Here is a 14,318-nt window from a genome sequence, read left to right on the forward strand (position 1 = left end):
GAGACTTGCATGCTGGTGCTATCCCTCATAATGCTAGAGTCAGAATTGCTCAAAAAGAGGACATTGTTCCTGGTGACCTTGTATAGTATAGGCCACTAACTGCTTGTGCAAGGACTCTGCTCACAATATTAGAAGGAAGACTAGTGTCCTCAAGTTGCTGATAAAGTTACTGGAGTATACCACAGTTACCCTACGCCAGTGATGGCGAACCTTGGCACCCCAGATGTTTTGGAACTACATTTCCCATGATACTAATGCACTCTGCAGTGTAGTTGAGCATCATGTGAAATGTAGTTCCAAAACATCTGGGGTGCCAAGGTTCGCCATCACTGCCCTACGCCTACCCATGTTCAAGTTCCGAATAAAGCATCAGAAAAGCATAACCCTATACTGTTCATTGAGCCAAAGGAGTGACTGTGTGCCTGGCTGTGGATGAAAAAACCTAGGGACCTTAAACTGCGGGCTCCTGTGAGATTGAGCCCTACACATGTAGAATTGCATAGGGGGATTTTCTAAAAATCTTCCTGAATGGTAAATTTACATTTTGATAGGATGAAGCTGTCCAGCCCCTAGTTGAGGTGGCTGCACTAGTTTTCTCTATTTCATTCTTTTCACCAAATAATTCTTAAAATAAAATACTTCCTGTCTCTGGGTGCCTACGCTCATTCTTCCACTGTATGTATAGAGGGAACCATATCTCCATTATACAGGGATGGAGACATTAATCATTTACAGAAGGATTGTTTGATGGTTCCAGTTCAGGAAGTGACAAGGGCACTGCAGTTCTGCTATGATCATCGGGTATCTTCTTGCTGAAAAATCTATTAGCTTGAAAAAAGAAAAGGAATGGGGCCACCATATCTAAGGGCTGGCAAACTGCAAAATATTACATTTGTGTTCTTTGGTTCTGTCATTCTTTAAGCCCCTGCTGAAAATGTAAATTAGTTGCACTTGTATTTATATCTATGTGTATCTTTATTTCCATCTAGACATACCCTGATACTGTCTACACATTTTTTGATTTACAAGAGCATGTCGCTCTGCAGTTATTGTAAATATCTGAATTCTGGCAGTTTTCCTCAAGTTTAGCACAGTTGCTGGAAATGTCCTCATACGGGCATGGGTTGGCTAAAAAAAAAGAAAGAATAGTTCAAATTAGAAAATTGGTTTTCTCAGATAATGACCTGTTCTCAAACAGAATATGCCATAATTAGGCTCATCCAAAAATGTAATATTCAGTTCTAAAATACAGCTAAAGGCAAAACATTTAATTTTTTTCTCCTTTGGATAGAGTACAGGAGGGTTATAACCCCTATCATTTTTTTCGCCATTTGTGTCCCACCGGAGAGATTTTTCTTTACTTCCTGTCCCATAGCTAAAACAGGAAGTGAGAGGAAATCCTTCCAAAGTGAGGGAATCCCTGGTTATCACCAGGATCACCAAAACTAGTGTCCTCATTAGAATATTTCCCCTGCATTCCTGTTCTGGTGACAACCAAAAATATAGAATTTTCTTTTACTTTTATGTAGCACTGTCTCCGTATGGCTTGCTGTGTGATGACTTCTTGGGTCTCCTCTGATTACCTGCAGACAGTCACTAGGGGATTGTTTACACATCCATCCTTACTCCCGTTTGCTCATTACTTAATAAACAGTCCAGGGTATTTGGTTTTGTATTTATTGTGGGACTTGGATGGGAGAAGGGAATAGTGGGGTTCTCCAACTTGAACTATTCACAGTAGATAAGGACAACTCTCACTTGGCCTCACCAGGTTATTTGTGGAAGCAGACACACTGCTTTGACCATACTGCCACTTGTATAGAAGAATTAAGCTCTCTCTCTCTCAATAGGAGCAGACTTATTGCAACTACTTTATCTTCAAGACACTCTCAAGCATCCTCTTGACTGACACCCGTCTACTGAGTCTTCTAACAGAAGAGGATGGCCCTCACAGGACAGGCCCTATGACACAGATCTGTACTCACTGTAGGCAGAATCAGATCCTTTTTTCCAGTGTCTCCCTTCCAGTCAATTCTGCAGGACCTCTGGGTTTGGCTTCTCTCTGACTCTCAGGACCTCAGGTCGACCACCAGAGGCCGCATGACAGCTTCTACAGAAGAGAGGCAGCCACCCCCTCCCTCCGGGATCCTGCTCTCCAGCTGAAAGACCCTAAACACATGTGCCCTTGGCATTTATACAGTATCCCAGCATGCACCAGGGCACTTTCCTCTGCCAATCACCAGGGCTGTAGTATATGCCTATGCATTCATTTGCCAGGTTTCTTCCCACTGTCCAATATGCCTCCCTATTGGACCAGTGTGAAATACTTCAGACAAGCTGACCTTACTAACAGATCCTGCTCTCTGGTAGGCAGAGAGCAATATACATTTACCTGGCAATCTCTCTGGTAAGCAGAAAGACCCAATACCTATACTCTCTCTTCTAGCACCTTTCTAGGAGGATGCTACATTTACTTTTGGTGGTAACAGAAAACAGAGCAAATAGAGAGGGTGAATCTCCCTAATGAAGAACAGACAGCAATGAAAAAAAGAAGGGGCTCTAATTCCTCTCCAAAGGGCAAATGACTCCTGCGCTTGAGGGGTGGCCTTGCGGCTGGTATCCTGAAAATGGGATTCAGCTCTGATGAAGGGGGAACACCCCGAAACGCGTAAGCGTTTTTTTGGAGGTCTACATCCTTCCACGGCCTGCGGCAGCTGAGGATGCCCAGTGGAGACACCTAGTGGTCCCTCATTGCTTATTGCCCGTGTTTCATAATCGTTTTGTGAGTATAATGTGTATATATCTCTATTACAACAAATTGTTTTAAAGATAATGCGCTAGGCTGGTGCGCCCTCTGTCCATTTCTCTTTTCCAGTATCTAATTCCTCTCCACTCTGTCCAAAGGCATTAAAAAACTTTTGTCTTTAGTTATGCTTTAAACTATTATTATTGCACCTGTTATGCTTGCAAAAGCATATACACTATAATGTCAAAAGTATTGAGACACCTGCCTTTACACGCACATGAACATTAATGGCATCCCAGTCTTAGTCCGTAGGGATCAATATTGAGTTGGCCCACCCTTTGCAGCTACAACAGCTTCAACTCTTCTGGGAAGCCTGTCCACAAGGTTTAGGAGTGTGTCTATGCAAGCAAGGCCCATAGAAAGCTCTATAAAGACATGGATGAGCGAGTTTGGGGTGGAGGAACTTGACTGGCCTGCACAGAGTCCTGACCTCAACATGATAGAACACCTTTGGGATGAATTAGAGTGGAGAATGTGAGAGAATGTGAGCCAGGCCTTCTCATCCAACATCAGTGCCTGACCTCACAAATGCACTTCTGGAAGAGTGGTTAAACATTCCTATAGACACACTCCTAAACCTTGTAGACAGCCTTCCCAGAAGAGTTGAAGCTGTTATAGCTGCAAAGAGTGAGCCAACTCAATATTGAACCCTACAGACTAAGACTGAGATGCCATTAAAGTTCATGTGTGTGTAAAGGCAGGCGTCCCAATAATTTTGACAATATAGTGTATGTGAGGTCTTTACGGAACAAAACAGTCTTCTGCAAGTGGGCAGAAAATTCAGCATCATTTTTTTTTTACATATCTGACCGTATATACATGGTTGTCTATAGGACAATGCACACAGCTATGTAAAGATCTGTAATACAGAAATACGTTCAAAAGATTTTTTACATTTGAGAAATTTACATGCATTTGCAGGTATGCATAAGTATATAAGAGTGCATATGCATAAACTACAACACTGGCAGCCAGAAGAGAATCCTCTTGTATGCTCATGTATAGGCATTTGCATATTTATGAGCTTCAATGTGTGTATATGTAATGCTGGCCATACACTATACGAAAAATCGTTCAAATTAATTAAAAGAAAAAAACAGAAAAAAGAACACTCGGCCGTGAGAGCAGATGATCATGCCATCATGTAATGACCGATAAATCATTCAATGGACATAAATGAATCCGTTTTTTGTTAATTTTTTCACATATACCGAGTGCAAACAGTTTGGACGAGAAACACATTAACCTTTCAATTTATCGTTCGTTCGGCAGAAAATTTCCAAACTTGTCCTTCATTTTTTTGGCTCAAAAACGTCACAACTGATTACCGATTCGTGCCCATTAACTGGCCGAAAAACAAAAGAACTGTCCAAATGACCGAATTTCGGCCGATTTTTTGTAAAGTGTATGGCCAGTGTAGCAAGGTTTCTAGGCCTATGGCCTGATGTGGGTCTGCCATTATTACCAGAATCCTCTCCAGTAGGGATGATCGAAAGGTTCGGGTCCACCATCGGTTCGGCCCGAACATTGGGTGTTCGAGGTTCGGCCGAATTTAGAACTTTTTGCCCAAAAAGTTCGGAATTCGGCAACCAGAACCGCCCAAAATGCAATGCTTCAGGAATTGGGCTTTAAAAGCCCGTGATTGGACCAGAACCATTAGCAAAAGCCAATTGAGGGGGCAGGAGAATGCTAGGAATGTGATTGGAGTGACTAGGGGGTCCCTAGACCAATCATTAGTGAATACGCCCCCCGGTATATAAGATCGCCCCCGCCATATTCCCAGCATTGTTATACTGGACATGGAAGAGAGTGGAAGCAGTTCTGTTAATTTTACTTTAAAAGTGTCATTTAGACATGGAGGGAGGAGCCTGCTAATGGAGCTGATCCCGACGGCCTGCTGAGTCTCTGAGCCACCGCCCAGAGAGATGTGAGGGAATGCTCTCTCACCTAGCCTCGAAGCCTGCCTAGCTGGATCCCGCTGCCCCCCCACCCACCCCGCTACCCGGAGGCCCCGACCCGGTCCTGGTTGCCGACCCCCCCTGAGGCTTGGAGGAGGGAGAACGAGCACCCTGGGTCCCTCCGGGAGACTGGAATCGGCTGTGTATTGGAGAGGTGGCCGCCGAGTGCAGGAGCTGCTGAGAAGCTGGGAGAGCCGGCGTCCAGGATCAGGAGAGAAGGTTTGATTGGAGTGAACACCGTCGAGGGGCCAGTGCTGGAGGGATCCAGTCTGGAGAGACCCAGCAACATTGGATATCGTAATCACCCCCACCATACCACTCTACAAGGGACGCCACAGATTAGCCGAAGGGGACTGGTGAGAGGGGAAACCCCCCAGAATTTTCATATGAACGATATCAAAACAGTCTTTCTTAAAAATACTATCATCATTTTGGAGTGTATAAATTAAGAGCTAATGTGACTGTGATGGAAAAATGGTGTGGGACCCTGCTTGCTTGAGTGCAAGAGAAACCCCCAGAGAGGTTGTACGTTTATTCCTTAACATCAGCTCTTCTTAAAAAGCACTGTCTTATTATCATCTATGAGTATGCAGCTTAATAGAACAGAGGGACTAATCTGAAAAAAAAGTGCGGGACTATGCTTTATGCTTAGGAGCGAGAGGGGAAATCCCCTAGAACCCCCCTGCGTTGGATCATAAAATCAACCTTCCTTGAAGCACTGTTAAATTATCACCCAGGAGTATATAGCTTAAAGAGTCAATGAGGCTGTTGAGAAAAAATGTGCGGGACTCTGTTTACCAAAGTATGAGGGGAAACCCCTATAGAATTGCACTACATTTGATCTCATTCCTAGTCCTTCGTGAAAGTATCAGTATATTTTCATCTATGAGTTTATAGGTTAATGAGTCAGAGGGATGGTTCTGAAAATTGTGCGGGACGCTGCTTACTTATGGTAGAGGGGAAACCCCCCAGGATTCTATTCCACATGATCTCAATATCAGCCCTCCTTGAAAGTACTGCTGGATTATCTTTCATGAGTGTATAGCTTAAGAATAGTCGGGACTGTTTGGAAAAAATGTGTGGGACTCTGCTTACTTATATAACTTAAGAGCTAATGTGACTGTGATGGAAAAGTGGTGTGGGACCCTGCTTGCTTGAGTGCGAGGGAAACCCCCCAGAGAGGTTGTACGTTTATTTCTCAACATTAGCTCTTCTCAAAAAGCACTGTCTTATTATCATCTATGAGCATGCAGTTTAATAGAACAGAGGGACTAATCTGAAAAAAGTGCGGGACTATGCTTATTTAAGCGAGAGGGGAAATCCCCTAGAACCCCCCTGCGTTGGATCCTAAAATCAGCCTTCCTCGAAGCACTGTTAAATTATCACCCAGGAGTATATAGCTTAAGAGTCAACGAGACTGTTGAGAAAAAATGTGCGGGAATCTGTTTACCAAAGTATGAGGGGAAACCCCTATAGAATTGCACTACACCTGATCTCATTCCCAGACCTTTGTGAAAGCATCTGTATATTTTCATCTATGAGTTTACAGTTTAATGATTCAGGGGGATGGTTCTGAAAATTGTGCGGGACACTGCTTACTTATGGTAGAGGGGAAACCCCCCAGGACTTATTGCACAGGATTTCAATATCAGCCCTCCTTGGAAGTACTGCTAGATTATCTTTCATGAGTGTATAGCTTAAGAATTGTCGGGACTGTTTGGAAAAAATGTGTGGGACTCTGCTTACTTAGGGAGGGGGGAAACCCCCTAGAATCCTCCTTCATTGGATATAATATACCGGCCCTCTCTGAAAGCAAAGACATATTGTCATCTATGAGTATAAGGCTTAAGAGAAGGTGGGTTTGTGTTGAAAAGGTTCGGGACTCTGCCTGTTTGAATGAGAGGGGAAACCCCCCAGAATTCCTATATGACCAATCTCAAATACTAGCTTTCTTAGAAAGCACTGCTACAGTATTTATTTACGAGTGTATGCTTAAGAGCCAGTTGAACGGCCCTGGAAAAAGTGCGAGACTCTACTCACTTAGGTGAGTGCGGAAACCCCTCAGATCTTACTTACGCGCATTGAGAAATGTGCGGGAATCTGAGTACTTAAGTGAGAGGGGAAACCACCAAAATTTTCATACGTTTGATTTCAACAACTGCTTCCCCTGGTAGCACAGCTATATTATCATGCGTGAGTCTATAGCTTAAGAACTAGGGAGACTGTCGTGCAAAAAGTGTGGGACCTCTCTTACCTGAATCACTGAATGATATATATGATATTTAGTTCATACTGAGACATAAGAGGAAGCTATACTGAGGGCTTATTCCCCAGAGCCGAATCCACAATGAGAGGTAAACCGGCAAAGGAAGTGGCAGGGAAACCTCCAAAAACTACAGCAAGCCCAGGAACAATTAAAAAATACATGACATCTGAGGGAAAAGATCAAAACACACAGCAAGAGGATCAACCGGTTGTTAGACCCAAACAAAATACAGAGGGAACCAAGAAAATTAAGAATCAAAAGCATATAGGAGTAAGTGGAGAAGAAAGCCTACAAGTGTCAAGAGAAAGCAGTATAACAATAGAGGATGGAGACATGAATAGAGAAGAGAAATTTAATGAAAAAGATTATCCACCATCAAAATCAGAAATGCGGGAAATGTTTGCCAGCCTTGAAAGATCCATCAAAGCCGAGATGGCTACCTTACACGTCGACTTTGGGCATATTCTGGGCAGAGTAGAAGAAACAGAAGAGAAGGTGGAGTCCCAAGGAAAAGAACTAAAAAATCTAAAAGAACAAATGAGAAAAATGAAAATGGAGCAGAGAAATATGTTATACAAAATCGAAGATCAGGAGAATAGAAATCGTAGAAAAAATCTGAGAATAAGAGGATTACCAGAGAAAGGGCCAACAGAAAAATTAGAAGAAACCCTGGAGAAGTTATTTAACCCTCTGCTGGGAAAGGCGACCACAGAGAAAATTGAGTTTGAGAGAATTCATAGGTTGCGTAAACCAACCAATCTACCAAAAGAGAAAACAAGAGATGTGATTGCAAGATTCCATAAATACGAGACAAGGGCCCAGATCTGGGAGAAAATGAGAAGTAGACCGGAATTAAAATATGACGGGGAGGACATTCAGATTTTCCCAGACCTGGCAAAAGAGACAATTAACAGAAAACGCATTCTTAGACCAATGGTAGAAATATTAAAGAAAAAAGATATACAATACTTTTGGAACTTCCCTGCAGGCTTAGGAGTGAGAAGAGATGGGAGGACAGTACTACTTAGATACCCAGAGGAAACCAAAGACTTTTGTGAAGCAGTAAAAATCCCACTCATAGATATTCCAGGCTGGACAGACCAGGAGTGCCCAGAGGAAGAAGTTGATGAAGGAGAATTGAATCAGTGGAAACAGAAGAAAAAGATGAAAACAAAAGGATGAAAAGGGACTGGGGGGACCGGGGGGATTGGGGGAGGGGGGGAGGGCTGGCGGAAGAAGGGGAGGAGGGGAGGAGGAGCAAGTAAGAATAAAAAATAGGTGGCCCTATGGAGATCAGCGGGCCGTCACCATTAGACCCTACGGTAGGGAAGATGGGAGGGAACGGTGACCACTAGCAGAGCTCGACCTCGGCCACAAGTCGATTGGAAAGGGAGGAAGGAGAATCGACAACCCTGATGGAGGGACCGGGAATAGTTGGGGGAGGGGAGGGTAGGGGTGGGAAGAGGAAAGGGGAAGAAAGAGGGAAAAAGAAGTCAATAGATCAAAACGTCTCCTATAAGAAAATACAAGAATTAAGAGAACCCATAAGACAAGAAAAATCAGAGGGATTAATGCCATCTCTGAGGGATCCCTGGTGTTGGTTGAACAGTTTTTATGGCCACCTTAGAGTTGAAGAGATGATAGAGAAAGACAGTAATGAAGATTAAGAAACAATGGTTATAGTTAACATATTATCTTACAATGTCCGAGGTTTAAACTCTCCAGAAAAAAGGAAAAAAATTTTAAAAGAAATTAGTTATTTGAAGGCAGATCTGACATTCTTACAGGAGACTCATTTATCTCATGCAACTAATATTAGATTATATTCTAAGAGCCATCCTACCTGGTATTACGCGGACTCACCCGGGAGGAAGTCCAAGGGAGTAGCCATTGGCATCTCTAGGGACCTTGGATTTGCTCTCGAGTCGAGAATGGTAGACCCAGAGGGAAGATACCTCTTTCTAAGAGGAAAAATAGGAGATGAAGATTTGACCCTAGTAAATATATATAGCCCTAATGAGAGACAAGTAGACTTCCTAGGTAAAGTACTGGGAAAATTAATGGAGTTTAAAAAAGGAGGAGTCATACTGGCAGGGGACCTCAATCTCTGCCTCGACCCTAAAGTAGATACCACATCAAAAACTCTACGGATAAATAAAGTACAGGCAAAGAAAATAAAGGAAAAATTATTTACAAATCAACTGGCAGATATTTGGAGAATTCTCCATCCGAAAGATAGAGATTATACATGTTACTCAAGTGTACATGGAACATACTCAAGATTGGATTATATACTAATCGAACATAGGTGGATCGAAAGGGTAAGCGAGGCAGAGATTGGGGTCAAGACTTGGTCGGACCATACCCCCATTATGGTAAAAATAAAAATGGCGAAAGAGCGGCCTAGGATGGATGCTTGGAAAATAAATGAGGAGATTTTTGGAGATAAAAAGTGGGAAAAAGAAATAGTGAAAGAGTTGGAATTCTATTTTCAAATAAACGATACAAAAGATGCACCAAAAGACATAGTATGGGAAGCTCATAAGGCTTATATGAGGGGCATATTTATCTCAAAGGGGACCCAAAGGAAAAAAGAAAGAATAAAAGATAAGATTAGGCTAATGACAGAAGTACATCAATTAGAGCAAAAACATAAAAATACACAAGATATATTAATAAATAATTTACTTGAGGTGAAGAGAGAAGAATTGAAAGATCTACTAGAACAGGAAATAAAGCAGGAAATGAAAAGATGCATAAAAGAAAAATACATTGAAAGTAATAAGGTTGGGAAAAACCTAGCAAAAATCCTGAAAAAGAAGAAAGGAAAAAATTTTGTAGATAAAATTAAAAATAAAAATGGGGAAATAATTCAAACAACGACAGGAATAGCCAAAGAATTCCAAAACTACTACGCAAATCTTTATGCAGTAAAGAAAGGTGAGATACAGGGGAATGAAATAGAAAGGAGGGAGAAAATCAAAAAATACCTTGTAGACGCAGGATTGACAAAGATAGATGAGGAAAAGTTAACATTCTTAGAAAGACCAATCTCAGAACAAGAAATAGAGAGAGCTATTAAAGAAACGAGTCTAGGTAAAAGCCCAGGACCGGATTGGGTTTACCATAGGTTATTATAAAAAATTTAAGGACATTTTAATCCCAAGATTTAAAGAATATATAAACGGAATAGGGACTCAGTACGAGATGAGTAGAGAGGCCCTGTCAGCATCAATCACAGTTATACGGAAAGAGGGAAAAGACCCGGTACTATGTTCTAGTTTTAGACCCATCTCCCTACTTAATGTTGATACTAAATTATTCACAAAAATTTTGGCCACTAGAATGAAGAACCTAATGGGGGAGTGGATACACAATGATCAAGTAGGATTCATCCCGGGGAGACAGGGACGGGACAATGGGATAAAAACTATACTGTTGATAGACCATATGGTAAAAAGCAGAGCTCCCAGTCTACTTCTGTCAATAGATGCGGAAAAAGCATTTGACAGGGTAGACTGGGAGTTCATGATAAACACCCTAGTGGAGTTGGGAATAAAACCTAGAATGTTAGCCTGGATCAAAACTTTGTATAATCAACCAACTGCAAAGGTAAAGGTCAATGGAACTTTGTCAGACTCGTTTAAAATGCTCAATGGAACAAGACAAGGATGTCCCTTGTCTCCGATGTTATTTGTCTTATCTTTGGAATCACTACTGGCAACTATTAGAAATAGTGTGGACATCGGGGGCATAAAGGTGGGACAAGTGGAGCATAAGGTATCTGCCTTTGCAGATGATATCCTGCTTTACATAAGTAATCCGAGGATTACTTTGCCCAACATAATTAAAATAATGAAACAATATGGAGAACTATCCAATTTAAAAATTAATCAAAAAAAAATCAGAAATATTAAATATTAATATCCCTAAACAAGAAGAGGAGATGTTAAAAAAAGAATTTCAGTTCAACTGGAGAAAAGATGAGATTAAATACTTAGGGATAAAATTAACCCCAACTCCAGAAAAACTCTACAAAACAAATTTTCTAGAACTTCTGAATGAAGTAAGATCAGAATTAAATAGATTATCTCCGAGAATCTTTTCCTGGATAGGGAGAATAAATACGATAAAAATGATAATCCTGCCAAAAATTATATATAAATTCCAGATGATTCCGATTTCATTACCTCAAGTATTTTTTAAAACACTGAAAAGATTAATATCCCGCTTTATTTGGAAATACAAAAAGCCAAGGGTAAAGTACACTACACTATGTAAAGGTAAGGGACAAGGGGGACTAGCCCTACCCGACTTTAAAAATTATTATTTTGCAGCAATACTCACAAGGGTGATAGAATGGACAAAAAAAAATAATGATAGAAATTGGGTGGTAATAGAAAGCACGATGAGTGGTACACACCTAGCAAAAGTTATATGGATACCTGAGAGGTTTAGAAATCTGGACACTAACACGCATATAATCACAAGACATGCTATTAAGGTTTGGGATAATATACATAAAAAAGAAAATTGGAAACACAATTCACCACTGATCCCGTTACAGGGCACAAAATTTTTTGCACCAGGGGAAGAGAAGGAATTAGGTAAATGGATAGAAGAAGGAGAAGCACAATTAGGGGATATAGTAGAGAAGGGGAAAATTATAACCTTGGCGGAGCTGAAACAAAGGAAAGAAAACTGGAAGATAAATGAGTGGAGGTATATCCAACTAAAACACTTCACATTGTCACTACCGCAGCCATTGAGAGATAAAAACGACCTCCGCCCTCTTGAGCAATTATGTCTTAAAGATAAGATAATAAACAATATTTCGAATGTGTATAAAATACTATTAACAATAACAAAAGAGAGAGGAATAACATTAAAAGAAAAATGGGAAAGAGACCTCGGCCCGTGTAGTAACAACAAACAGTGGGATAAGAGCCTTCAACTAGTACATAAATCCGCGATAGACACCAACACGGAGGAGATGAACTATAAATTGATCACAAGGTGGTACAACACTCCTGATAAGATGGGAAGAATTCAGGTAGAGAGTTCAAGACTTTGCTGGAGGGGATGTCAGATGGTAGGGACTATAGCCCATATATGGTGGGAGTGCCCAAAAATTAAAGTATTCTGGAGTGAAGTTATAGAATTAATAAGTAAAATTACTAAAATAGATATTCCCTTGGATCCTTGGAAATGCATGTTTCATGGAACCCATATGTCAGTGAAACAATATAAAAAAACATTACTCCCTCACTTATTAAACTCAGCTAAGAGCTTGATTCCCTTTAATTGGCAAAAAGAAGAGGCCCCCTCCAGGAAAGAATGGCTGTTAAAAGTAGAGAAAATAAGAAAGTTGGAGCAGCTGAGGACCTGGGAGGAGGAGGAACAGGGGAATGAAGAGGAGATTTGGGATGAGTGGCAAGAGTTTAAGGACACAAGGGAATACAGAGAAATAATAGGAGTCGAATGATAAGAAGAGACGGGGGGGGGGGGGGGAGGGATAAGGAAGGGAGGGGGGGAAAAAAAAAGGGATAAAAGGTAATATGTGTAAAATGTATATGAAAAAATTCTCCAGCGATTGGAGTGTTGTAAATAATTTTTTACCTGGAAAATTTAATAAAGAAATATAAAAAAAAAAAAAAAAAGTGTCATTTAGCTATTTTTAGTGTGAGGAAAGGGATATCTAGTGTAGTTAGAGTGCTCCTTTACACTTAAGTTAGCTTCAAAAATTTAGTTTCTGTAGGGAAAGTGCTAAGTGTAAGGGGACCGTAGTGTAGTGTAGGGTTAACTGGCAGTGACTGCTATGGCAGGGTGACAAAACCCTTCCATAGCAGGGTGACCGCTATAGAGAAATGATAATTTCTCTGAGTTGCTTCGGGACAGGATTATGGCTTCTCACCAGCAAGCATTTTTTATGCTGCAGGGGCTGCCACTGCCAGTGCTTTTTTGAGGACATGTTTGATGTCAGACATGACATCTGAACATGTGTATAGGGGGTATATATAGATATATATGTCTGAATATATACCCCTAGACATATATAGGTGTGATAGTAGCAGAAATAAATGCTTGCGCTAATGAAATCATTTACAGTAATATATTTCTGCTACTATCACACCTATATATGTCTAGGGGTATATATTCAGACATATATGCCTATATATACCCCCTATACACATGTTCAGATGTTTTGCCTGCCTCAAAAGAACCCCAAAAAATGCCAAAAAAAACGCTAGCGTCAAAAAAAAAAATGCCCAGGTGTGTTTTTGCTGGCATTTTTTGGGGGGTTTTGGAGGCAGGCAAAACATCTGAACTTGTGCACAGTACCACTATACACAAGTTCAGATGTTTTGCCTGCCTCAAAAGAACCCCAAAAAATGCCAAAAAAAACGCTAGCGTCAAAAAAAAAATGCCCAGGTGTGTTTTTGCTGGCATTTTTTGGGGGGTTTTGGAGGCAGGCAAAACATCTGAACTTGTGCACAGTACCACTATACACAAGTTCAGATGTTTTTTCTGACTGGAAAGAACCCAAAAAAATGCCTGCTTTGAAACCGGCAAGGTGTTACAGCAGCGAAGCCATATTCCTGTGCTCAAAGTTTTCTAATACAAACAATCCTTTTTTTTCTGGTTCTGGACATGCTACAGAGCTGAAACTTCACAGGTACACCTTTTAGACCCACCAGACACAAAATCACACAAAAGAAGTTCTTAAAAATTGTCATTTTTGATAAAAAAGCCAATTATTGAAAAATTAAAAAAAAAAAAAAAGAGATTTTTTGATTTTTACTTTGGATTTAGTATCTGGGGGGTCTAAAAAGTGTACATGTGAAGTTTCAGCTCTGTAGCATGTCCAGAACCCCCCAAAAATTAGCATTTTCTTATAATTTTGATTAGAACAGGAATACGGCTTCTCTACGGCGCTTTTTCTTGCATTTATCGGGCATTTTTGGAGGCAGGCATGACTTTTTTTGGATTTAGTGTCTGGGGGGGTCTAAAAAGTGTACCTGTGAAGTTTCAGCTCTGTAGCATGTCCAGAACCAGAAAAAATATCATTTTTCAGTAGAGCAGGGATGGTGGGACCCCTCTTTTACACTTATATGATCTTTTTTTGGGGGTTCTAGACATGCTACAGAGCTGAAACTTCACAGGTACACCTTTTAGACCCCCCAGATACTAAATCACACAAAAGAAGTTCTTAAAAATTGTCATTTTTGATAAAAAAGCCAATTATTGAAAAATTAAAAAAAATAAATAAAAAAAAAAAAAAAAAAAG

At 40.7% G+C, this 14,318-nt stretch overlaps 1 protein-coding gene across 1 annotated transcript in view; it reads right to left on the minus strand.

Annotated features, from left to right (window-relative positions):
- Positions 1-838: 838 nt before the first annotated feature.
- LOC309548878 (cysteine-rich secretory protein 2-like) overlaps positions 839-14,318 on the minus strand; it is a 146,564-nt gene continuing 133,084 nt past the window's right edge. The window contains exon 8 of the mRNA XM_082248808.1: positions 839-1,128. Within this exon, the coding sequence (XP_082104934.1) occupies positions 1,007-1,128 (122 nt within the window). The 3' untranslated portion in view covers positions 839-1,006. The remainder of the gene's footprint in view (positions 1,129-14,318) is intronic.

This window comes from Pelophylax lessonae (genome assembly GCF_965119305.1).
Source record: "Pelophylax lessonae genome assembly, chromosome: 3".
NCBI classification, from domain to species: Eukaryota; Metazoa; Chordata; class Amphibia; order Anura; family Ranidae; genus Pelophylax; species Pelophylax lessonae.